We start from the raw sequence: 26,130 nt of genomic DNA on the forward strand, positions 1-26,130 counted from the left end.
GGGCGGCAGCTCCAGCGCGGCGGGCGGCAGCTCCAGCGCGGCGGGCGGGCTCTCAGCTGCGGCGGGCGGCAGCTCCAGCGCGGCGGGCGGGCTCTCAGCTGCGGCGGGCGGCAGCCCCAGCGCGGCGGGCGGGCTCTCAGCTGCGGCGGGCGGCAGCTCCAGCACGGCGGGCGGGCTCTCAGCTGCGGCGGGCGGGCTCTCAGCTGCGGCGGGCGGCAGCTCCAGCACCGGCGGGCGGCAGCTCCAGCACCGGCGGGCGGCAGCTCCAGCGCGGCGGGCGGGCTCTCAGCTGCGGCGGGCGGCAGCCCCAGGGCGGCGGGCGGGCTCTCAGCTGCGGCGGGCGGCAGCCCCAGCGCGGCGGGCGGCGGGCAGGGTCTCAGCTGCGGCGAGGTGCTCTGGGTGCGTTGCCCCCTGCGCTGGGCAGCCCCTCTGGTCAGAAGGGGCTCTGTTTGCCAGTTCCAAGTCAAACTCAGGTCAGCCACCTAATCTGTTCCAGCTGGAACAGTTCCTATCTCTGCTTAGTGCTTTCTGTCTGGACAGACAGTGCACAAGGGTTCAGGTCTCATTAAGGTATCAGTTAGAACAGAAAACCTGTTCTATTTCATTTTGAGATAATTGACATATGTTGTTCTTTTTTCTCCCTCTCTACTGATTTCACTGACATGAGAGGAAACCATATAATTATTCCACTTATAGTAATATTAGAACAGATATTTAAGAGCCTGTTTTAGTCATTGGGAACAGAAAATTGGAGACACACAATGGGATTATTCTGGGGTCTGGGTCCATAGGGAAATGAGCACTCTTAACGTCCTGAAGTGGGGGAGTTGAAGAGTCTTGGTACTTGTCTGTCCATTCAGCTGGGTCCTTCAGTTCCTTTCCTTGAAGCGTGTGACAAAGCTGATAAATGGGAACACGAATGCACTAGAAGATAAGTGCAGGGGTCAGCAGCAGGAAGCCAAAAGGGAGTGAACAGAATTTGTTAGTGATCTGGCAGTTTACTGCACCAAATGTGAATGACACACAATTATATTCTCATTCCTCTGTTTCACTCTCCCATCCTGATCTCTTTCCTGGGTGCTGACGTTTTCGTTCTACCCTGTCTTTGCTAACATTTTGTACTAAATCAAGCAGCAAGCTGCCTTTGTTGCAGGTGAAGGGCTCCTGAACGTCGCAGGGGCCTGCGTCATCGGGGCCACCAGAATTCCAGAGCCTTTTTCCAGGGTGCTGGCGTTTCTCCCCGACTTGGTCATCGAGGTCTACCTCATCGTTCCAACCTCTTTTGCTAGGATGCTGGCGCTTGTACATCAAATACCTTCTGCCTGGGTGCTGTCTTTTGGATAGCTCATTCAGATGGGTTAGCTGCGCACTGGGGATGTCGTCCAGCTGATCCGACAGGGACCTTCTGCCAGGATGCTGTCGCTTTCTCAGCTCCAGGTAGCCATCAAGGTCGTCTTCTATCTCTCTTTTCCCTGGATGCTGCCTCTTCTGAATGTCTCCGTCAAACGTGTCTCCCCCAACATCTCTTTTGCCAGGATGCTGTCTCTTCTCCAGGTCACTTAGGTACTTTTTCCCAGGGTGTTGTCTTTTGGAAAGCCATTCTGGCAGGGGGGCATTTGCTTCTGTCCAAGGAAAAGAGCAGCATTAATGAACCCCCATTATCCTCACTAAGAAAGTTGAAATGGGAATTTGTTGAGTTCTACAGTACAGGATCATAATATGTTGCTTATTATACCCATTTAATTGTGAAGTTAACTGTATGGTCTTGAAAGTGATCACTGCATGGCATCTCTCAAAACAGTTCTGGCACATTTTTAGCAAAGACAGATTGATACATTAGGAACCAGATGCCGTGAAATGGGAAGACATGCAGTGACAAAGCCTTGTGTTGGCTCAGGTAAATGTGTCAGGTTCAGGTAAAGGGAGGGAGTCAAAGAAGCCGAGCAGCTGGAAGAAATTGGCTGCAGAAGCTGGGCTTGGGGAAGAGCTGGAAAGGGTCAGCACGCAGGGAAAGGGCAGCGCTGAGACACGAGTAGAAGCAGGGATGTGAACGTTTCAGCGCCAGCTCAGTTATTTCCAGCCAACAATCTAACTCTGGGGGTATCTCTTACTCAGTCTTAAGCTCTTTTTAATGCTTGAAGTCTTGGACTCACAGGACCAACTTTCAGCATTCACGTGAAGAGGGAGGAAGATTCTTTCCATGGGCATTTGGCACCAGCTCCCCTCTCCCCCCGGCAGGGCCGTGTGACCGTGTTGGTGGCAGGCACAGACCTGCTGCTCCTGCAGCCCCGGGGCTGATGTGCTCCCAGCTGTGCCCCTCTGCACAGCGGCTGCACCGGGGCTGATGTGCTCCCAGCTGTGCCCCTCGGCACAGCGGCTGCTCCGGGGCTGATGTGCTCCCAGCCGTGCCCCTCTGCACAGCGGCTGCTCCGGGGCTGATGTGCTCCCAGCTGTGCCCCTCTGCACAGCGGCTGCTCCGGGGCTGATGTGCTCCCAGCTGTGCCCCTCTGCACAGCGGCTGCACCGGGGCTGATGTGCTCCCAGCTGTGCCCCTCTGCACAGCGGCTGCACCGGGGCTGATGTGCTCCCAGCTGTGCCCCTCTGCACAGCGGCTGCACCGGGGCTGATGTGCTCCCAGCCGTGCCCCTCTGCACAGCGGCTGCTCCGGGGCTGATGTGCTCCCAGCCGTGCCCCTCTGCACAGCGGCTGCACCGGGGCTGATGTGCTCCCAGCTGTGCCCCTCTGCACAGCGGCTGCTCCGGGGCTGATGTGCTCCCAGCCGTGCCCCTCTGCACAGCGGCTGCTCCGGGGCTGATGTGCTCCCAGCTGTGCCCCTCTGCACAGCGGCTGCACCGGGGCTGATGTGCTCCCAGCCGTGCCCCTCTGCACAGCGGCTGCTCCGGGGCTGATGTGCTCCCAGCTGTGCCCCTCTGCACAGCGGCTGCACCGGGGCTGATGTGCTCCCAGCTGTGCCCCTCTGCACAGCGGCTGCAGTGGGGCTGATGTGCTCCCAGCTGTGCCCCTCGGCACAGCGGCTGCACCGGGGCTGATGTGCTCCCAGCTGTGCCCCTCGGCACAGCGGCTGCAGCGGGGCTGATGTGCTCCCAGCCGTGCCCCTCTGCACAGCGGCTGCACCGGGGCTGATGTGCTCCCAGCTGTGCCCCTCTGCACAGCGGCTGCTCCGGGGCTGATGTGCTCCCAGCTGTGCCCCTCGGCACAGCGGCTGCAGCGGGGCTGATGTGCTCCCAGCTGTGCCCCTCGGCACAGCGGCTGCAGCGGGGCTGATGTGCTCCCAGCCGTGCCCCTCGGCACAGCGGCTGCACCGGGGCTGATGTGCTCCCAGCTGTGCCCCTCGGCACAGTGGCTGCCAGTGGCGGGCGCTGGAGCAGCCCCTGCACTCCCAGCCCTGTGTGCGCCCAGCTCTGCGGGTGTAGGAGCCAGGGCTTGGGGCACCAGGCGAATGGAGCACTCCCAGTTAACACTGGGTATGGGGCCCACAACTGGGAATGTCCTCCACAAGTCCCCGTTGAGCTCCCCTAAGGAACTCTTTGCCAGGTTGTCTGTGACAGGCTTCTACCTTCTTATTGTGCAGCAGCTGCTCAGCACAGTACTGCCTGAGCAGGGAGATCTTAGAGAAGAAAGCGCCTTTAGAGAGCTCTGTGCCAGTGCACTGCAGCAGACTCTGGCCCTTCCCCTCCCCTTAGAGTGATAGGTATGTACATTGCAACCTGGGGACTATACATTGGATCTAACGATCTCAGCCTAGTACCGTGCCAGCATCACGAGATGGATGTCCCCAGTGTTATATGTACCTTTTTTGGTCTCTTCCTCCTTTTCAGCTCTCTTGAGGACAGACTGGAGAAGGAGGCTTTCCGATCTCTGCAGGATGTCATCCAGGGGACTCGTTCCCGCCTTCTCCCTGCCCTCCGGAAGGAGCAGCCCCGCGTGGAGGCAAACGGCAGCCAAGGTGAGGAGCAGCAGTGGCGGCGGGAGGGACGGCATCGCGGGGTTCCTGCCGCCCCGTGGGAGAGAGGGCGCAGCAAACAGACCTAGCGATAACAGCAACATTTCCAGACACTGAGCACACCTGACACTGCTGTAGGGACTGGGGTCTCGCAGGAGGTTCCTTCCTCGTTTTTGTTACTAACCCCTCCATTCATTTTATATCCTTCAAAGAATCTCTAAATTCTTCATAATTAAAACCAGGCACGTGTTCATTTTTCTGGCAGAATAAATATGAACATTTTAACATCTAACTTCCTGATGCACAGATAGTTCTGAAAGCCAGTGATTTCACTTTGCATTCTGTGAAGAGGAAAATCATTTCTGTCCTGAGCTCTGTGTTAACTGTTGCCCCATACGAGGCACATTCACATTCACATACACCCGCACTAACGATCTCCACCAGGCTAAGGGCATCTCCCTTTACTAAGGGTTCATTTTAAAACAATCCTGGGATTTACAGCACTTTCATTCCACCTTTAGTTAAAGCCCAACTTTCGTAGTCTGTTAGGTTTTTTAATATCTGTTTCTATACATTTCAAGTAGCTGTGTGTCTGTGTATTTGCCAATGCAATAAGACAGCCGTGCTCCGTTGGGCAGGGAGATTTCTTATGTTGGAGAAGCACCTCGTTTTTTTCGGAGACACAAGAATAACCATCTTCTCTAATGCCTCTTGCCCAGATAACAAGTGGGGGTTTATTTCTTCTGGCTAGGACTTGAATTCCTAACACACTTAAGGATTTATTTTCCTGTAAGCAGAGTTCCTTCAGTAGAATGGAATACATCTTTAATACCTATATAGCAGTCATTTAGCTTAATTATGTCTTCGGAACGTAAAAGAAATGTACGATGTTACAAACTTCTACGAATTTTTGAAATAGAGAAGGAGGTTTTTTACCTGTCTTATTGGCAGGTTTCTCTCACTTCTGATCAAGTCCGTGGGTAACAGCCCTAAGAATATCACATAGGCTATTTGGCTCAGAGCAATCTTTACAGGAAAAGTTACATTCAGCTAAAAAGAAAACGATTTGGTGAATTACCTGGTTTGCAGTTTCAGAGTTTTGCTCGATGCATCTGCCAGGAGATCGTTCAGTCCTTTAAAGCTGTTTGCACATCTGAGCCTCAAAGTTGCTCTTTTAGTGCTGCAGACACACGCAGCATCCACTAGAACTGGTGCTCCGTTCTCTTTGGATGGCTCGTGCCTCCGTACTTATACCGTGCTGCCTCCCGACCCCGTATGCAAATAGTGGGCACGTCATTCAGGGGATGTGGTGGCTTTTTTCCTGGTGTCAGAGATCTGCATTTTGAGTGCATTTTAGAACTCTGATAGTTATTTGCTGTCCTCTATATATTTTCATGTGGGACTCCCAGAAATTGCTAATTTTGCGTTCTCTAAAGAGATGATTTGAAACGCTTTCATTAATACCGGAGTTGCTTGTTTCACACAGCAGTAGCTGTCTGGAGCTTAGCCCCGGATTTCTCCTAACAAAATGCCCACTCCAGAGCCCGCTGGCATCAGCCAGATTCCTCCTTTAAGTGGGATCAGCCTTATAACTTGTCTGTCTCTGACTTGAAACGCTCCACATGTTGAGCTGAATTTTTAAAAATCCTCTCACGCTTTGAAGCGTGGCTCTTGAGAAACACGGGTGGAAAGGAGGTTAAACAGCTGAACCACTTCCATGTACACAAAATCATATAAGCAAATTAACTTGAGGAACGCCTAAGAATTGCATATTATATATTGCCTCCCATATGAATGTATTGCATCCTAGCACTGAGTGAATGAATCGGATTTGTGATACATATTGAATTTCTCACCCACCTAGAAGTGATAGGATGGCTAAGGCTCGTGCTTTGGAGCTTTGTATGACTGCAGTTTAATAACAGTCTTTAGAACAGTGAAGTTCTCAAGCACTCTGTTGCTGGCTCGCTACCGTGCTTGCTCGATAAGCTGCTGAAGCCAAGCATGCCTTATAATAAAAAAAGGATGTTTTCATCATGTGGTTGAAGGCTTCAGTAGCTCTGCATAGCTTCTTAACCTTCGTTACATTTTTCCTTCAGTTAACCACGTTTTTGCTGTTCTTTTTAACATAGAACATTTGGAGCACATGGAGCATTGAGACCGCTACCTGTCCCGCAGAGCGTATCTCTTGCGCCAGGCAGGAAGCGCGCAAAGGGAATTGCCTGGTTTCAGCAGGACGTTTTTAAAATTAGATTGCATAGATACCTAGGTTTGTATCTATGTGTTGTGAAGAAGTAAGGGTGAAAATTTGTCTTGCCCTGATTGTACTGCTCATTATTTTCCAGTGGAGTTTATCCACAAATCTTGAGCCACTCCCATATTCCCAGCAGTCGGGAAGTTCTCGAGTCAGCAGATGTGAGCAGTCATCTTAATGCACGATTGGGGCATTGGCTCCTCAACAGCCCTGCCCAGCACGGGCACACCCACGCCTCCATTGCCAGCACCCCTGCACCTCCAACACCGGCACCCCTGCGCCTCCATTGCCAGCACCCCTGCGCCTCCATCGCCGGCACCCCTGCGCCTCCATCGCCGGCACCCCCGCGCCTCCATCGCCGGCACCCCCGCGCCTCCATTACCGGCACCCCCACGCCTCCATTACCAGCACCCCCATGCCTCCATTGCCAGCACCCCTGCACCTCCAACACCGGCACCCCTGCGCCTCCATCGCCGGCACCCCTGCCCCTCCATTGCCGGCACCCCGGTGCCCAGCCGCCAGCAGCCCCGTCCCGGCACAGCCGGCGTGGTGCTCTGCTCAGACTGCCCGGCTGTCACGCTGTGCAGCGGAGCATTTGCATTTGTCAGAAAGGCAGGAGGTGACAGCATTACTGGATTTATGCCCTTACACATGGCGAATATGACAACGAGGGGTTTTCTGTCTTTATGCTGGTAAAAGCATAAGAAGCGCTAGTACCTGCAAGCTGAGGTTTAGCAAATTTAATTTAACTCAGATTCCTAGCTATGATGATAATTAAACGTTGACATAATTTTCTATATTTAGTGTTTGCGTTGCTTGGAGATTTAGAAATAAAATTCGTTGTCTTTTGGCAGGACAAGTGTTTTAGTGAGACATTTGAGGAAGCATGTTTAGGGCAAGGAAAGTGTTTTCCTCTGAGAATGCAGGAATCTCGGTGGCAGTGGACGGAGATTCTGCTCCTGGGCCGGGATCATCGGGGCATCTCAGCAACAAATTCTTTCTCCTCGTGGGAGTACTGAGATCAATGTTCGCCCAGCAAGAAGCAGTCTGACCTGTGGGAGCAGAAATACTTCAGTCCAACAGCCTTTTTTTCTGAGCCAAACTACCCAGGTGAAGCTTGATTAGACAGATTTAGCTAATGATCCTTTCTGATCCTCTGAAAGTAGGAACCGCTCAGCCATGAACATCTGTGTTCTAAGACTGCGATGGAGTTTTTGTAGTAAGTGTGCTTGGAAACAGAAGTATTACAGAGGGGGTGTCTTAGGCCTGCATGCCTGGCTGCAGCCGCTGCGTGATTTCAGGCTCATAGACAAAGGGACATCCCCGAAGAAGTTGTGGGTTTGGGTGTTTTTTGAATCTGGGCCGATTTCTGGGCCTCCGGCACCTGGTCAGAACAGGAGCAGCTCCCAGGCGGCTCCTGGGCATTGCGGTTGTGTTCCTGGGTGCCGGCGCGGGTGTTGTACGCGGCACAGGATGGCGAGCAGACCCCTCGTGGCCGCGGGGCTGCGGATCCCTTGTCTCAGAACAGGCGCCGTGCCAGCGTGAACAGGACAGTCCGCTGGGGTTCCTGCCCGGAGACACCTTGCTGCGTGCCCGGATCCCAAAGTCAGGCTCAGTGGAACTCTACAGTGTGAAATTTGGCTTGTGTTCTCTTTAATATAACCAGAATTTCATAAAAGAAGTTCCTTTATCTGTTGACAGAAACTGAATGTCAGGAATTGTTGAAGGAGGCTGGTGAAGAGAGGTCAGCCTGTTTTCATTCTCACTGAAATCCCTGGAGTCCCTGCAGAGCACGGGGACGGAATCCCGCGTTACAGCTGCCTCCCCACGCACGGCTTCTGCGGCTGCAGAGCCATTAACACATTAACACGCCCGCAGCGCGATGGCCGCGTCCTCCAGCCGGGCGCCTGGCCCTTTGCGCAGGCTTTATTTTTCTGACTGATTTAGTAGAAAAAAGTTAAATTCAAGCACCTCAAATTGTTTCATTAACAATGTCCTTTTCCTATTTCACAGGTGGAAAACTATCTCTTTTTGATATGTTTACTTTTTAGAACTCTGTTTTGCTTTTCTTTGGCCACATTTTCTGTTTCATTTTCCCAGCAGGTGATTTTTCTATGTAAAAGGCTCTGGAGGTTTATTGTACAGGTGTGCGTGTCCTTTCTCCCACTCGCTGCAGTTACTCACGGCGCTGTGCACTCCGTTCCTGGGTAGGAGGGGGAGTTTCTTTTCTCCAACTCCAGAGCCACCTTCCAAGCTGTGCTTTGTCACCAGCCCACGGACAGCCCGAACCTGATGTGTTCTAAGGAATACGGACAGTGTGCTGTGCCGTCAGTCGGCTCCGCCAGCCCGGTGCTGGGCAGAAGGTGCTCCTTGCAGAGTTCTGCACTGTCACATCTTCCTTGGGACGCTTGGCTCCGGCCACTGTTGGAGATGGGTGACTGAAGTACATTGGTCTTCTCTAGTGCAGTCATCGCTCTGGGAACCCTGAAATGTAGAAGTTGTCATGGAAACTGCTCTTCTTCTCTTGAACTAAAAGATACAAAAATGCCGTGTGGAATTAATGTGCCACCTGCCTCTGCACTGTCACCGGTTGCACTGGGAGGTGCTGAATGTTGGAGTGGTTTGCCCTGGGGCGTACAGGTGTGGTGGCAGAGTCAGGCAGCAGGTCCAGAAGCCCTTCACTTGCTCCAGCCCCTCGTTAAAACAGCTCAGGTGTTCGGTAGCACACCACAAGTCACACATCTTTCCCATGGCGTTGCTTCTGTGTGCAAGGCCGAGAGAAACATCTCCACGGGCTGCTTAAAGCATCCCGTTCATTGCTGTGAGGTGTACGCTGTCACTGGGACCGCAGTTTCTAGCTTCTCATCTCTTTAAACAATTTTATCCAGTTGCTTATTTATTGAATTGTGTTTCTTGCAATGATTGCAGATCTAAGCTGTTCTATCTGAGCTCTTGTTAACAGTGTTGTAAATTAGGAATGACTTGTTTGCTAACAGAAATGAGAGGCAAATCGGATCTTTTGTTCTCTCTAGAAAATCTAAAAGCACAGTTTGTTCCTTGAGCTGATGCAAGAGAAGGCGATGGAGCAGGAGATCAGTATTGGGTGGACAACTCTCTCCTTGTGTGATCCTTTCTAAAATGCAGCTTCTCCTGCATCAGGATCTGTAAATAGCTCGGCCTGCAGGAGGATGTGCTGTATTCTTGTGCAAGGTGTAATTCCTGCTTCTCTTCATCTTGATTTTAATAATATGAGAATGCCAGAGTGGGTACAGCCACAATGATCTTCATGTGGCCCCTATGATTGGTACAGTTGTACAAGGCAGGTGAAGTTTCAGGAATACAGACCTTTCTTAGAGCTGACAAAAGGCGTTTGTGTCTGAAAGTTTGTCTCTCTTCTTAGGACTGAAAAACAACTTTATGACCCCCCAAATCATGAGCTTTTCCCAGTGACAGAAGTCACTATATAGAAGGCGTTACACCTAACGTACTAGTCTCGTGTCAAATGTAAAACGCGGCAGGGTGCAGCCGAGTTGCGTCTCGTGCTCGCGGCCGTGGCTGAGCCGGCGCGACGGGCAGTGCCGGTGCCCTGGTGGCGGTGAGGGGGCCGCGGCGCGGCGGCGCCCGGGGGAGCTTCGCGCAGGCAGCGGCGCAGCGGGGCGCGGACTTTGCTACAGCCGCCGGAAAACGAGCTTGAGGAGTAATACCGGCGTTTCTGTTCATTTCCAGTAGCTGGAAATGTGCAATGCAGGAGGGGAGCTGAAGGCAGCTCCTGTGCCGCGTTCCGTGCTCCGGTCCCGAGCCGGTGGCGGTGCCTGTTGGTGCTGGGGCAGCGAGCCGGCCCCAGGGCCTGCTGGAGCGTGAGCAGCGCCGCTGGGTAGGGCTGCATGGCACTCGAACTGTGACCTGGAAACGGCGAGGAGCCGCAGCGAACGGCCGCCGTTGAGGGCTCTGCACCTTCGAATTGACGTTCTTCTCAAAAATCCCAGAAACGGCAAAAGCTTCTGCTCTAATGTAAACCCAGCACTTCGCAGTTTTGCACACACTCAAGTGTTGAAACTTGATCTTTTGAATTCCTTGAAACTAATAGAAAATCCTGTGAGGGAACTTAATGTGGGGAGAGATTAGGCCTTCTGTTTTTAATAATGAATAGTATGAGTATTGAATGAGATGAGAACATTAATTTCTGTGCAGGGAAGCTCTTAATAGAATTACTGAGTAAATTCCACATGGAATGCACACAGCTCCCCACACCAATTTAAATCCGTAAAGGCCAGGCAAGGCGTTTATATTAGAGGGAAGAGAGAGTGTCCCACACAGCATTAAAACTGTTGCCAAAAGGAATATAAATAGCATGTTGCTTATATCAGCTAAATTGTTTTACAGTTTCATGAGGAAGCAAACCCAAAGCGTTATGACGTTAATCCCACATATAGCTTTACTGACAGACTTTTCAATATTAAACAGCATATTATGGAGTCAGAACCCGACAGATTTAATTGTATGCTTAAGAGTCGGTCTAACTCACAGTTTGTTCCTTCTGGGATAGTGGCAGTTTGGAATTAAAGATCTCAATGGATTCACTGTAATGTTTCTTTATTTTGTAATTATCTCTGCAATGTTTATGCAGAGCAATTTGTATAGTTTTCTAGTCAAGAGAGCCCTCGATTTGGGAAGAAGGTGGCTGTCTTCAGCGTATCTCTGCGCCCTGTCCCTTGTTTCGGGCACAGTCCAGGGTCTTTCAGGCCAAATAATGTCCCTCAATGAAACGAGCAGGACCTTATGCCCCAGGCACCAGAAAACCCCAGCTGCCCAGCCTGTTGTTTTTCCACAGCTGCTAATGACAGCACTCAAGAGATTCTTGTTCACTTCCAATGCCAAATGGACAAAGAAAATGAACAGCTCAGTATACTTTGCTAAAACAATGTTTTCAGGTTGAGTCAAGTTTCACGATGCAGCAAGAAGAGACTCAGGGAGATTTGATGTTGTAAGACAGAAATGGTGGGCATCAGCTTCCTTGGCAGAAATGGGGCTGCTTCAACCGTCCAGCAACTTGCAAAGGCAGTTGGAGATTTGTGAATAGGAGGTCACTACTTCCCATAGCAATTAAAGGAGTAACATGCTAATTTGTTTCCTATATGCTGTTCCTTTACACTTGCTGCTAACATGTCTTAATTATGGTAGAGAACCATAATCGAGCATGGAACATACACCTGCATGTACCTACACCTACCATGTGTATGTTCATACACCTATATGTACATGAAATGACTGAGCAAGTGAGAGATGGAGTAATCACGCCAGTTGCGTTGGCTATAAATATGATATTGCAGGAGTTTTGGTAGCTGTAGATCACCGAGCTGGTGGGGGCCGGGTTACAGTTGGTTTGTGAGCTTTGCTGCAGTGACAGAAGACAGGCATTTTATCTTGGCAAGGATTTCTTCCCCCTTGTAAGGACAGACTCATAAGAAAGCAGTCGCTTGGCATTACCAGCAGGATGAGCACGTTTTGGTCTCCAGTTCCAGCACGGACCATCTCAGCCCGCAGCAGTGACACAATTACAGGTTCTGGTACTGCCTGTTGGTCCCACTGTATCTGCAAAGCACGTGGCAAAGAGAATCGTTAGGGGCTTTTTATTTCTATCACTCGCACCCATCACTAAGGGCACCAGTGAAACTGGAAGCTGGTACTTAAAATTCAAACCTTTGCTGCACCAAGGATATGGATTGGTTTTAGAAACCAATGGGGAAAAGCTACAGCTTGGACTGGGCTGCCCACAGAAGCCACCAGAGATGTGATACGGCGCTGAGATGCGCACATCGCGTAGAGCACAACAGGTCAGCAAGTCCCTTCTGGGGAGGGCTGAGTGAATTACCTGGTTAACAGGAGGGAAGTTCCTAAAGGATCCAGTTTAGAACCCTGCCCATCATCCATGGTCATTCAGATGAAGCTGGGTGCACAACAGAGAGACTTGGCAGGGGGAAGAAGATCCCCACAGCCAGTTGTTCAAGTCAGGTACGTTCATATTGTACCTCTAGCTGCATAACCACAAAGACCTTTATGTAATTTGCATCTTTATAACTTTCTTAGTCATTGTAATAACAACAGACTTCTCCTCTGGTGCTTAATGGGTTTTTTTACAAGCGAAGAGCATGAAGTGCGAATCAGTGGGTATTCAGGGGCCATTTGGGGGCAGAGATTATAATTAAAGCTGTTCTATAGGCCAGATATTGGACATCACGCTTTATGGGACACTAAAGGCACGCACCTGGGCAGTGACGTATATGCTGGGACCAGGAGGAGTAGCGAGGTTGGAAATGGCTTCGGGGGTCTCCTCGTGGCTCCCCTGTGGCCCTGCCGCGCTGGCACCCGCGCATGTCCCGAGGGACGTGTGACGGCACGCGCGGCTGGCGTGGCGGTCCCTCCGTGCCCGCCGGGGCGCACGGGCTGTGCCGCTGGGCTCCGCGGCTGAGCCGGGTGTGAGCAGGGGTGCACGGAGAGCCCTTCGGAATGGCTCACAGCCACGGACAGCACAGCCGGGATGTTCCGTAAGCACCGAGCTGGGAGCCCACGTGGTCACTTGGTGAGAATGGAGTCTGGGAATTGGGACATGTTCTATTTCTGCCTCTCCCATTGAATTGCTCTGGGACTCCTAGTGCTGCATTAAGACAGAAATCCAACCGCAGTTAAAATCAGAGCCAGGCTTTTCATAGGTGGTAACTGAAATTAGGTAGACACTTAAATACGTGAGCTTTGTGTTCCCTGTCCGCAAATAAGGGATACTGCTACGATACAATGACTTTTGATGCTATGCTTGTGATGTGCTTTGAAGGTCTCAGATGGTGACAAGAGAAGTGTTGTTAATATTTGGGCTTTGTTTTTTTGTTTTGCTTTGTTTTTTTGGAAGCAAGTAGAATTCATTTTCATGCCAAAGGGCCTGGCATGCAAATTTAAGGCAAGAAAATGGTAAATAGAAAAGTTGTGTTTGACTGGACTCCAGTGAAGCTCTGGTGGGGCTGTTTGTGATATGAACTCTTCCCTTGGCCCGTAAGCGACGATGTAACATCTGCCAGATGGGCAACTTCACAGGGATCTTTCTGCAAACCACTGATGGTTTAAGAAACCGTTTTCTCCTTCCGATTCCTTTCTGTCCTTGCCCGCAGCTGCTGCCGGGTTCGCGGTGTCCCGTGCTGGCCTGGCAGGCTCCGAGCGCGCGGCTGCGGGCTCCCTGTGTCCCTGCGTGCGGGGCGGCCGTCGCTCCTCGGGGCTTCCGCAGGGTGCGGGCTTTGGAATGGCTCCAAAGGATGGGTGAAAGGTCATTAATAAAAGATAACCTTTTGTTAAATTTGCTCTGTGATGATCTATAGGTCGCCTAGTAAATGCTTATAGATCTGCAAACTATAAAAAAGTAAAACAACTAAGAAAATATTCTTAGGTGTTGTTTTTAGACCTGCATTTCCATGATTGATTCAGAGGCCATCATGGAAGAGGCAGTCAAAACTTTCATAACATTACATTTTTGTAACTATTATTCAAAAATGTGACCTAACATTTTGACATTTGAAATGGCTCATCAATAACAAGAAGCTGATAGACTGTTTCTAAAATACTTTCTGGAAGATCTCAGCAATAATCTGTTATTATTTCTGAGCTCATGTTGAGTAGGTGGAGCTCAAGTCTTATTGCACAGAGAAATCATGGAAATGCCAAGGATTGCCTGATGTACAGGTAGTGCCATTGATCACTGTGCTTTATAAACACGGTACCTTTGTCATTTGAGTAACAAATGATCTCTAAGCCAACACCAGAGTAAATCTTATTGACCTTTACAACTACTTGTGCTATTATTGAAAAACAGTGACTCCATCGGGCTCGGTTTGGGCTCTGTTTGGAGCTGGGTGCCAAGCAGAGCGGCTGGGTGCTGAGCAGGAGCCCCTCTCGGTGACAGCGGGAGCAGAGCCCTGCTAGGGCGGGGGATCAGCCAGTGGATGTGACAGTGCCCACGTGTGCGAGCAGGGCCCTGCTAGAGCGGGGGATCAGCCAGTGGATGTGACAGTGCCCACGTGTGCGAGCAGGGCCCTGCTAGAGCGGGGGATCAGCCAGTGGATGTGACAGTGCCCACGTGTGCGAGCAGGGCCCTGCTAGAGCGGGGGATCAGCCAGTGGATGTGACAGTGCCCACGTGTGCGAGCAGGGCCCTGCTAGAGCGGGGGATCAGCCAGTGGATGTGACAGTGCCCACGTGTGCGAGCAGAGCCCTGCTAGAGCGGGGGATCAGCCAGTGGATGTGACAGTGCCCACGTGTGCGACCAGGGCCCTGCTAGAGCGGGGGATCAGCCAGTGGATGTGACAGTGCCCACGTGTGCGACCAGGGCCCCTCTCGGTGACAGAGGGAGCAGAGCCCTGCTAGAGCGGGGGATCAGCTTCAGGTCTAGGATAAGCCTGCCATTTTAGCAGAATTTGGGTGCTATCTCCTGGAAACCCAAGTGGAAAGATCCGGTTAAAGGAGTGATACTGTATCATCTCATTTGATATCGCTAGAGGCTGCTAAAGGTCTTTGGTTATTTAATGTTTTCCTGCTTCAGAAAACATGTTAATTGTCCTTGATCATATCCATGCTTCAAAGACACTGAGATAAACAAATGACTCATGAAGTGACTGCCTATTATTTTTGCTGTGATATGGGGGAAGACGTCAAATGAAGTTGATGTCTAGTCTCAGAAGAAAGTTTCTTTGTAGTGATGCTGAAACAATTGGTTTTATGACGCTTAGAAGGCTCTGGAATAAGTTTCCTCACAAAGAATCTGATCTCAGCATGTTCGGTGGGTGCTGCAGCGGCTGCTGAAGCCCCTGTTCCAAACGGCCCCAGCGGTGTTGGGCAGCCTGGCCGCGGCAAGCTGCTCCCTGTCTGCACACCGGGCGGCTTTCTGCTGCTTGAGAGGCTCACACAGCCAAGGAAAAACAATCAATGATTGTTTAGATGTTTCTGACTGAACAAAATGTCTTTAAATTAAGTCTTGCTACTTCTCATACCTGATTGAAAATAAGAACACTCCGACTTCCTAATTTAGCCACTAAACAGCAGAGAAAGAAGCTTTATTGTGTTCTTTGGCTGGGTGACAGGCCTTGTAGTTCCTCCAGGGTTCTCTGCCAGGGGAGCGTTTTCCCTTGGGGTACCTGGCGCAGAGAGCAAACTGCCTTCCGGGGGGCTGCGGGCGGAGGGGAGATGGAGTACTGCCTTGGTGACCTTGTAATTGAGCAGCAGTTGGTGGTCATCCTCAGACTGTTACCTTGGTTAAAGAAACTCATTAGTTTTATAAGTAATTGCTGGTGCAAGGGACAGAGCACAGCCACACAGCTGGAGACACAGAGGGCAGAACTGGGCAGCCTGGTTACACCAGCGTCAACTGGGTCACTGTTCAGCGTCATCAGATCTAATTGCAAGTATGCACTCAAAGAGGCAGTCTTGTTCCTCCTTCTCCTATCTATACCATATCCTTGCTTGCACAAATCGTAGGGACTGCTCAGCCCAGTGGATTTAATTCGGCATCCTGATCAGGGGGGTCAGGAAGGGCCAGAACGTCTTGGCACAGGGCTGGAGGCTCCCAGGACAGAGACTGCGGGATTGACCCTGCCCTCATCCCGAAGTCAGGAGACCTGCCGGTAATTCTAGCAACAAATCGTGCTGTTGATCTTCGCCGATTTTATCAAGGGCAGGGGCTGCTGTTAACTGCTCATTTAGGAAAAGAAAGATCCCAGGCATTTGTTTAATTACTGCTTACCAGTGAGAATTCCAGGGCCTCTGGGGCCACCATGACATGGTTCTTCACAGAATGCTGCCAGGTAGAACTGGAACACAACTCAATTATGTTTAGCTATGATGAGGTAGTGAAGTGTGTAGTAAATATTATTGTTTCATTAGCAGCTCTGCATTTAATTTAGATACGTATTTCTGCACAAATGAGAAAATGTTGCACTCTTTAATGATAGCGCTGCTCCACGTAATCATTATGGTTTGTATCCCAACCCAGCCAGTGTGGGCCCAAAGCCCTCCAGCTGGGGGGAGGACAGGCGGCAGGGACGCGTTGGGAGCGCAACTCGGGCTGCCTGCAGCTGCTGTTGGCAGCAGGAAACACCGTCCCTGGCCCATCTCTGGTGTGGGTCACGGTGTCTGCAGCCAGGCTGGCCCATCTCTGGTGTGGGTCACGGTGTTTGCAGCCAGGCTGGCCCATCTCTGGTGTGGGTCACGGTGTTTGCAGCCAGGCTGGCCCATCTCTGGTGTGGGTCACACTGTTTGCAGCCAGGCTGGCCCATCTCTGGTGTGGGTCACGGTGTTTGCAGCCAGGCTGACCCATCTCTGGTGTGGGTCACGGTGTTTGCAGCCAGGCTGGCCCATCTCTGGTGTGGGTCACGGTGTTTGCAGCCAGGCTGGCCCATCTCTGGTGTGGGTCACGGTGTTTGCAGCCAGGCTGGCCCATCTCTGGTGTGGGTCACACTGTTTGCAGCCAGGCTGGCCCATCTCTGGTGTGGGTCACGGTGTTTGCAGCCAGGCTGACCCATCTCTGGTGTGGGTCATGGTGTTTGCAGCCAGGCTGGCCCATCTCTGGTGTGGGTCACGGTGTTTGCAGCCAGGCTGGCCCATCTCTGGTGTGGGTCACGGTGTTTGCAGCCAGGCTGACCCATCTCTGGTGTGGGTCACGGTGTTTGCAGCCAGGCTGGCCCATCTCTGGTGTGGGTCACGGTGTTTGCAGCCAGGCTGGCCCATCTCTGGTGTGGGTCACGGTGTTTGCAGCCAGGCTGGCCCATCTCTGGTGTGGGTCACGGTGTTTGCAGCCAGGCTGGCCCATCTCTGGTGTGGGTCACGGTGTTTGCAGCCAGGCTGGCCCATCTCTGGTGTGGGTCACGGTGTTTGCAGCCAGGCTGGCCCATCTCTGGTGTGGGTCACGGTGTCTGCAGCCAGGCTGGCCCATCTCTGGTGTGGGTCACGGTGTTTGCAGCCAGGCTGGCCCATCTCTGGTGTGGGTCACGGTGTTTGCAGCCAGGCTGGCCCATCTCTGGTGTGGGTCACGGTGTTTGCAGCCAGGCTGACCCATCTCTGGTGTGGGTCACACTGTTTGCAGCCAGGCTGGCCCATCTCTGGTGTGGGTCACGGTGTTTGCAGCCAGGCTGACCCATCTCTGGTGTGGGTCACGGTGTTTGCAGCCAGGCTGGCCCATCTCTGGTGTGGGTCACGGTGTCTGCAGCCAGGCTGGCCCATCTCTGGTGTGGGTCACGGTGTTTGCAGCCAGGCTGGCCCATCTCTGGTGTGGGTCACGGTGTTTGCAGCCAGGCTGGCCCATCTCTGGTGTGGGTCACGGTGTTTGCAGCCAGGCTGGCCCATCTCTGGTGTGGGTCACGGTGTTTGCAGCCAGGCTGACCCATCTCTGGTGTGGGTCACGGTGTTTGCAGCCAGGCTGACCCATCTCTGGTGTGGGTCACGGTGTTTGCAGCCAGGCTGGCCCATCTCTGGTGTGGGTCACGGTGTTTGCAGCCAGGCTGGCCCATCTCTGGTGTGGGTCACGGTGTTTGCAGCCAGGCTGGCCCATCTCTGGTGTGGGTCACGGTGTTTGCAGCCAGGCTGACCCATCTCTGGTGTGGGTCACGGTGTTTGCAGCCAGGCTGGCCCATCTCTGGTGTGGGTCACGGTGTTTGCAGCCAGGCTGGCCCATCTCTGGTGTGGGTCACGGTGTTTGCAGCCAGGCTGGCCCATCTCTGGTGTGGGTCACGGTGTTTGCAGCCAGGCTGACCCATCTCTGGTGTGGGTCACGGTGTTTGCAGCCAGGCTGGCCCATCTCTGGTGTGGGTCACGGTGTTTGCAGCCAGGCTGACCCATCTCTGGTGTGGGTCACGGTGTTTGCAGCCAGGCTGGCCCATCTCTGGTGTGGGTCACGGTGTTTGCAGCCAGGCTGACCCATCTCTGGTGTGGGTCACGGTGTTTGCAGCCAGGCTGACCCATCTCTGGTGTGGGTCACGGTGTCTGCAGCCAGGCTGGCCCATCTCTGGTGTGGGTCACGGTGTTTGCAGCCAGGCTGACCCATCTCTGGTGTGGGTCACGGTGTTTGCAGCCAGGCTGACCCATCTCTGGTGTGGGTCACGGTGTTTGCAGCCAGGCTGGTCCTGCTCTGTCTTCCTCCTCATCCACAGGCAACGTGGTATCCAAGCAGGGCCAGGGCCGGCTGAGAGCTGGAGAAGAGAAGCTCGTAGAGAAGCTAGACAGGAGAAGCAGACTAAGTACCTAAACAGAGTAGACCACAGTAAGGAGAAATTATTTGTGATGAGTCACTGCTGCATCCAAACCACTCCTACACTGACAGTTCCAAAGAACTACTGACACTGCTGTCAGGGGTGGTCCTGGGATCTCAGAGCCTGGCACAGCACAAGGAGTGATCCTCATGATGGTTTCTGAGTGAGCTGGTGGACTCTCAGCCTTTCCTAACGCTGATGTAGCTTCTGGAAGTCACCGCCAGCCACAGGAGGACACCTGTGGCCTGTCTGGGCTTGGCAGTGGAAATGGTGGCGGAGCCTGACCACCTGCAGCGCCGCGTGCGCTCCGTGCATGGTGCTGCGCCGACGCGTAGAACAGCACCGCGCAGAAAACGGGAGCTGTAACGCTTTGTACAAACTTAACGTCTCTCACAGAGTAGCTGTGATCTTTGTGCCTAATTGATGTCCTAGTTTACCAGCTTGTTCTGCTCCCATCATGGCTCTTGGACACAGAAGGGAAAACGTTGGCTTTGCAGTAACTTCGTTATGTGAAGTGCACCGCTAGGTAATAAATCAGTACCTTCCACTTTCTTCTCTGATGGGTCAAATGCCAGTTTATTTTAGGTTTTAATTAAAAGTTCCTTTATTAATCAAGCCATTAATGTGTACTGCTGTTGATAATTGTTGAGCAGAGGATGGTGGGCATAGGAATTCACTTGTGTGTGTGGAGATTACAAAGCAATTAGTCGGGATGCCGCTGGCAGCCTCAGCGCTGCAGCAGGGCTTGCCACCCGGTGTCGGAGCGCAGTGCTCCAGCGCGTCCCACCCCGCCCCGGCACCGCACGAGATGTGCGGCTGTTCCTCATCTCCTCTGTTCACAAACCTGTCAGCATCTCTTCAGCAAAAATGTCTTACAAGAAAGAAATGAAACCAGCCATAGTGCTAATATGTGGGAACATGTATTTCCTTCTGACTCCCATGGAATTCCCTAGTCAACAGTGACTGAAAACTCCTCTTCATCCCCATGCCGAGCCTCCTGGCCCTGGCTTCCCATCAACACCTGCTGGAGCAGATGTCTCTTGGAGCACATCCAGTGTGACCAGCAGACTGTTCCAAAGCCGAGCTTATTTCAAAGGCGAACATGCCATGAGTGTCCTGGCAGTCTTCTTCTTGCTTCCAGTTTTATCCTGTAAGTGATGGTACTTGTAGTGAAGTAATAGAAGGAGAGAAGTGACTTCTGAATGGAAATAGAGGATGTAAGTTGGGCTTCATATACCAAAGTCTTACATTTATAACACTTTAATACTCACACCGTGAAACAGGAGATGGTGGAGCTGTGCGCTGAGCACTGGCACTGCCTTTTCAGCAGGGCTGCGGACAGGCTTTCTGTGCTGTGTCTCATGAGAGCTGCTGGTTCTGACCTGAAATGAACCACGTGCACCAGCACTAGGAAGTAAAAGCCTTACAGAAATCTCTTGGACCTGCTACTCATTTGAGCCACAAAGGGGGAGCTGCCAAGTTGCTCTCATAAATATCAGAAAGTTAAATCTGGTATGGAAATAAGAGGCAGAGTGATTAAGAATTGATTTGCAAAGCAGGGATAACAAGGCGGTTTGTTCTCCCACACCTGCTCTCCACTTCAGCAGTACAACCAAGGCGTATCTAACGCCCCTGTCCCCAGTGGGACAGCGCACTCAGGGAATATGATCAGCTGAGGCTTTCAGACCACATCACCATTTGCCCAATTATGCCTAATGACAACACATTGTTCCTGCGAAATGCGTCTTTATTCCTGGTAGGTTACATTTCCTTTCAGCCTCTTACCTATTGATCCAGCAGTACCTCAAGTAGAACAAACTTCTTTGCTGGCAGCCTTGCTTATGAGGACAGAACGACCTTCTATGTTGTCTTCTCAATGTCTGACCAAGTCAGTGAGAGGAAAACCTTCTTGTGTGGAGCATGACAAATTTTAGCCATCTGTGTAAAACAAAGCAATAAACAGAACATCTGTATGATTTGGGCTGTACAGATAACTCATGTTCTGTGTTCACTATTTCTGCTTGCTGCTTTGATTTCCTAAAGCATCTTCAACCACGTGAAGAAGGTGCCTGCACTACAGAGCACTTAAAGTAAATGATTGTTTTAATCTTGGACTCCGAGTAGGTATGTACTCACTTCATTACAGAAAATGAGGTGGTTGCTGAGCAAAGCTGCAGCATCATGAAGCTCGAGGTGTATCTACTCCACTTTTTTGTGTGGGTGGAAGGGCTGGAAGAAAGCTGGTAAAATGATGTATCCCTAAATAAAACGTTTTTGTGTCTGTGTGAGCATTCGCAACTACAAGTACAGGCTGATGAGTAAGGGCAGGGTTGGATTCTGATTGCTCTCACAAATTGTCTCCTTAGTCATTTTTAAAACCATTTTTAAACTTCGTAATGATCACGCTAGCTCACTAGCGTCATGCAGCATTTCTGCTGGGGTTCGCCCCAGCCCACTGCTCTGGTCTCGGACTCTGCCGAAGGGAGCAGTGCGCCCTTGCCCTTTCCAGAGCACCCCCGCTCTTTGCCTGGCGCAGCGTGGTGCGGTTCCTCTGCTGGGGGAATGGCTTCCCTTTGGGCCAGCTCCTGTTCCCAGTGTCCGCCTGCTGTGGAACACAGCACTGCTGTCACCCTCCTGTCCCTTTTCCCAGCTCTCCCATGGGGTGTCCGGATCTACTTCTGTTGACTTGACTGATTATATTGGGTCTGTTCTCCAGTCAGATGAACTTTGAGACTGCGCAGCCCATCCAGCCAGCAGTCTGGCAGTCAGGGAAGTGATTCCTCAGAGCCTTCTGGTGCAGCTGAGATGGGTGTCTGGCCCAGCGGGCCGTGCAGAGGCAGCTGTGGCAGGAGCTGGTTTCGGAGGCGCGGGTCGCAGCCGGGATGTGCCGTGCTGCGCAGTTCCCGGCCGCCTCGCCGGGCAGCCCAGCGCTCACAGCTCGTTATGGGGTCTGGACGTGCTCTGCAGGGTGTGCTGCAGTGCAGGCGCCCGCAGGACCCTGCAGGATCGGCTGGCGGGGGGTGATGTCAAACACCAGTCCCCCTCCGTCAGGATCCCCCTTTGCTGCTCAGATACTGAGCTGATTGATAGAAACAAAAAATTAAGTTGAAGAAGAGTTCTTTTCTCTAATGACACCTCATCTCTCCCAGCACAGGTAGTATTTTAGATTTTATTGCTGTTTTTAGCTTCTGTCTGTGCTTGTGTTTTCTCATTTCTTACTGCATACAGGGATCTAGAACAAAAGGCCCAATGAACCTAAATTTCTCAGGATGTGCCCTTAAATAGGTAATCTTACACTACTCAGTTTAGTCTTTAAAATTTGCAGCCTCATCATTATTGTTGACCTTCCATCCACAATTTCTGCTGCAGTACTCCCAGCACACGGGGCTCCTTGTTGTAAGAACACCCGGTTTTGTTCTCACAAAGGTTCTTACCAGTAAATTCAGCTGGGGGAGGATACGAGGACTTTGTACTTCCCTGAAAGCACCGAGTCTCTGAGAAACGCCGCTGGGTCCCCTGCACCTGCCTGGGCCCTTCTTGTCTCCTCCAAAGGCTTCGTTTTCCGCATGCATCCCAGAAAGATGGCAGACCTGGCGAGTTTTACTGACACTGGAAAACGGAAACACGTTTTTTCTCTCCCAGTGTATGAGAACTGGGAGTTCAGCACTCGCTGTCACAAAGAGAGAAACTCATTATGCCACCAATCATTCCTCCCGAGCTGTGTGTCTGAGTATTGATCCCGTGTTCTGAGTCAGTAAACCCTGCGGTTGATCACAACCATTCTGGGACGTCTCATTCCAGTGACTGGATCGATAGCGCCTCTCGTGGCCTCCTGCCGCGTGTTCCCGTCCTGCCTCGGCACCTCCGCATCCCCCGCTGCTCTCAGGAGCCCCGTGGAACCGCCTGCCGCGCTGGGGAGAGTGCTGCCGGCCGCTTCTCACTCATTAGGGCTCGCCCGGGGCGCCACGGGAAGCTTTGGATGTGCAGCGTTTGTAACGAACGTCGGCAGCAGCTCCGCGCTGTCCTGAGGTGGGAGGTTTCCCGTCCGTGTCACGTCGAGTCTGGCACAGCGCCTGTGGGATGCTTGTCCCCGGCCAAGGCTCAGCGGCAGCGCCGCGGCGCGCGGGGGCCTGGCCGCTGGTGGCCGGGTCCCCGGGGCTGTGGGGACACGGGAAGCCAGCAGGTCAGTCTGCACAGGGTCGCACGGCCGTTGTGGAGCAGGCTGAGGAGCAGCCTGTTCAGTGCTCTGAGAGCTGCTGCAGCCCTGGGTGCTGTAAACTGAGTGAGGCTGAAAATGGGTGCACAGCTTTTAAAAAGAGGATTCCGCAGCCTTCTTTATTTAGCCTGGAAATGGAACTGTCACAGCCCTTTTTATGCTGCTGGAAAAACCACTGGTGTTTCTCTAGAGCCTTTATATCAGTATCTTGTCTTCTACCAGAGCAAATTTTGTTATTGCTACTTGGAAACACAGAAAAGCGAGTTACACCAAGGTATCGTGACGTCATTCCTATCTGTAGAATGTAATTTTAATTGTGGACCAAAATATGCCAAATTCAGATGTTTCCATCCAGATGTGAACTTCAGAAACTGAATGCATCACGAAGTTCAGCATCAGGTGCTTCCTTCGCTGATTCTCTGCACTTCAGGGCACGCAGCATAATGCTGTTCTCAAGCCACTCTATCCCGTTGTTCTCTCTCATACTCACAGTTAAAATGGAAGACAGAACAAAAAAGGCAGAAAACAGGGACTTCCTGCATTCTTGCATTTCTCCTTGTTTTTGTTTCCCCAGCCTGATTTGTGCTTCTGGGCAGGGTGTGTGTGCAGCTCACAGAGCACGGCCGGAGCACAGCCCACACCAGCCGGCTCTTGCAACGGTACCAGTCCAGCTTCACAGCCTGCTCCCGCATCAAAGACCTGCACTTGCCACATTTCGGCTGCAACCCAGTGGAAGCTGCATTTCAGTGGATAAAAGGTTCTTAGGTATTTCAGCTGAAGCTTGCAAAGAACTTTGTAGAGGGAAAATGATGCAAAAATGCATTTGTGAATTATAATAATAATAGGTTTGTTTATTGATTTCTAGCTGACCTAAATCTCTCCACGTTTCCTGAATCTGCCTCAGCAGCGAACTGGTGTGAATAAACCCGCTTTTCCTACCCCCTTGTCTGTGTCTGTAACTGGGTGCCGCGGGCTCAGCTCCTGGCGCAGCTGCAGGTCAGGAGTCAGGAGGCAGAGCGGCTCTGTTGTCCGTGTGTCCTGAATGAGGGCCCTGCTCCCGGGGCCGGCTCAGCCACCACCTCCGCTCAGCATCCTTCCCGTTCTCCAACAGAACGGTGAAACCATTTCTCTCCTGATTCTCAGGCAGGAGTTCAGTGCAACTAAGTTTGAGTTAGAAATGCAAACCCAAGGAAAAGTGCAGTAACGGTGTGAAAGGAAAATGGTGGAAATGTCTGGAATGGCTACAGATCAGAGAAGAGCTTGGGTTTTTTTTACAGGAAATAATATTTTATCCACTTCCACGTCCAGGGTACAGTTCTGTAGTAAGCAGTAAAGGACCAATATAAAACTATAACCCAGACACTAGATAGGAAACAGGTTTCAGCCCTAATTTGAGTGTGTGCTTGTCCTGAAAGTTGTCAGTATCTGCAGTTCTGGTCTGACCCTTCTGTTTCTGTGTGTGTGTCAGTGTGTTCATGGTACTCACTGTGTGCAGTAGTAGTGTCTTTCTGCTGCAGACTAGTCACGCCAGAGCCACCTATGGAGGCTGCCGATGTTTCCAGAGCTCTGTCATGCAGGTACATCCTAACAATTCATTCTTTGTTCCCCGGAGAAATAAAATTGGTTTTTGTCAGTGTCTAAAAAAGTGGTTCTGTGTCGCCCAGGTGAAAGCCGGGAGCTCTAGGCCAGCAGGAAAAACAAAGCGGCATCATGGCCTGAGAGCTCTGTGAATTCTGTATCTGCGGGTGGTGTTCTTGGTGATCGCCAGGGCCGTGGATAAAACATGAAGTGTAACAGACCCTCTGGAGCGATGCGTCCAGGAATGGCAGTGGTGGACGTCCCGTGCTCTGTGTTGTGAGCGGTCCCAGCCGCTGTGGGATCCTGCAGCAGCGCTGGCGGGCAGTGCGGGCTGCGCGGGGGCTGCTCACGGCACCGGGCACTGACCCGGGTGACGGGGCTGGTGTCTGCGGGCCGTGCGGGGGCTGCTCACGGCGCGGGGCGGTGACCCGGGTGACGGGGCTGGTGTCTGCGGGCCGCGCGGGGGCTGCTCACGGCACCGGGCACTGACCCGGGTGACGGGGCTGGTGTCTGCGGGCCGTGCGGGGGCTGCTCACGGCGCGGGGCGGTGACCCGGGTGACGGGGCTGGTGTCTGCGGGCCGCGCGGGGGCTGCTCACGGCGCGGGGCGGTGACCCGGGTGACGGGGCTGGTGTCTGCGGGCCGTGCGGGGGCTGCTCACGGCGCGGGGCGGTGACCCGGGTGACGGGGCTGGTGTCTGCGGGCCGTGCGGGGGCTGCTCACGGCACCGGGCACTGACCCGGGTGACGGGGCTGGTGTCTGCGGGCCGCGCGGGGGCTGCTCACGGCACCGGGCAGTGACCCGGGTGGCGGGGCTGGTGTCTGCGGGCCGTGCGGGGGCTGCTCACGGCACCGGGCACTGACCCGGGTGGCGGGGCTGGTGTCTGCGGGGCAGGAGGAGCTGCGGGGCAGCGCGGGGGCGGAGCCGGGGGTGCCCAGGGCAGCCCCCGGGACGGGGCGGGCGGGGAGGGGCTGCGGGGCGGCCCGGTGCAGTGAGGGCACGCCAGCGGGAGGTGGCACTGCTGCGTCAGAAAAGCGGGTTCCGCTCGGCCCGTGTGTGACGCTCGCACTGCCCCGGGCGCTGTGCTCGCCACAGGAGAATCTGTGCGCGTTTCCCTGCAGTCCCGTGGGGACCGCGGGAATCAGCAGCGACCCATCCACGGGACACGACAGGGACAGGGACAGGCGGCCCTGCCACCTCAACCCGTCTGCGCGTCTGTGAAACACCTCCTGCAGCTCCAGGTACAGAAAGGGTCTGGTACTGACGGGTGCTGAGTCCTTCCTGCTTCAACAAGAAGCGCTAAAACTCAGCACCTGCAGAACCGGACCTAAAGAGGAGGTTCGTTCAGCCTGCAAATGCGTTTGCCCTGCTGAGCTGCGGGCCGGGGCTGCCGCCAGCCTGTGCTGGGCGCGTTTGCCTGGGCCGGGCTCTGCGGGGGGGCAGTGACTGTGAGAGCTGCTGTGCTGCTGGTTCCTGAGGGGGCTCCGCGGGCTGGACCCGCAGGGGCCGAAACGAGGAGCTGAGGGAGGTCGGCACAACCTGGGTCGGCAGCAGAGTCTCTTGGCAGTGTCCTGGCCTCTGAAATACTTGAACCAGAGTCAACAGTTTACAAAGCAAGAAAATAATGTCTGATTTGTGAGCCAAAGCAAATAATAAAAGGAGCGTCTGTCCCAGAGACACTGCATTTGGTCTTCTCTGGCAAGTGCCACAGAGCATCATCAGTTTGGAATGAGCCCTTTTCTCTCCTGGTTCTCCTGCTCCGGTTCAGGACGTTTGCAAGTCATCTGCTTTGTGACCTATCACTCGCATCTTCCGTCCCCGCTCGGTTGGTGTCGGTGTCTG

The 26,130-nt window shown here is 53.0% G+C and overlaps 1 protein-coding gene and 1 long non-coding RNA gene across 4 annotated transcripts; one reads left to right on the forward strand and one right to left on the reverse strand.

Moving 5' to 3' along the window:
* Window positions 1-50: 50 nt before the first annotated feature.
* TRH (thyrotropin releasing hormone) lies at window positions 51-5,438 on the reverse strand. Of its 3 annotated transcripts, XM_071812881.1 has the most exons (4): window positions 5,043-5,438; window positions 4,901-4,953; window positions 3,813-4,049; window positions 51-1,622 (listed from the first exon to the last, which is right to left on the reverse strand). In XM_071812881.1, exons 3-4 carry the CDS (start codon window positions 4,000-4,002, stop codon window positions 1,036-1,038), a joined length of 777 nt encoding a protein of 258 aa, XP_071668982.1. In that variant the 5' UTR covers window positions 4,003-4,049; window positions 4,901-4,953; window positions 5,043-5,438; the 3' UTR covers window positions 51-1,035. The 3 variants fall into 3 exon arrangements, with proteins under 3 accessions (XP_071668982.1, XP_065702094.1, XP_071668981.1); XM_065846022.2 differs by lacking the exon at window positions 4,901-4,953; XM_071812880.1 differs by lacking the exons at window positions 4,901-4,953; window positions 5,043-5,438 and having other exon boundaries at window positions 3,813-4,085.
* Window positions 1,173-23,649, forward strand: LOC139828744 (uncharacterized). Its single transcript, XR_011740636.1, has 3 exons — window positions 1,173-1,437; window positions 3,840-3,967; window positions 23,286-23,649. It is a non-coding gene; the product is annotated as an uncharacterized lncRNA (long non-coding RNA).
* Window positions 23,650-26,130: the final 2,481 nt, after the last annotated feature.

The sequence above is a fragment of the Patagioenas fasciata genome, chromosome 10 (assembly GCF_037038585.1).
Source record: "Patagioenas fasciata isolate bPatFas1 chromosome 10, bPatFas1.hap1, whole genome shotgun sequence".
NCBI classification, from domain to species: Eukaryota; Metazoa; Chordata; class Aves; order Columbiformes; family Columbidae; genus Patagioenas; species Patagioenas fasciata.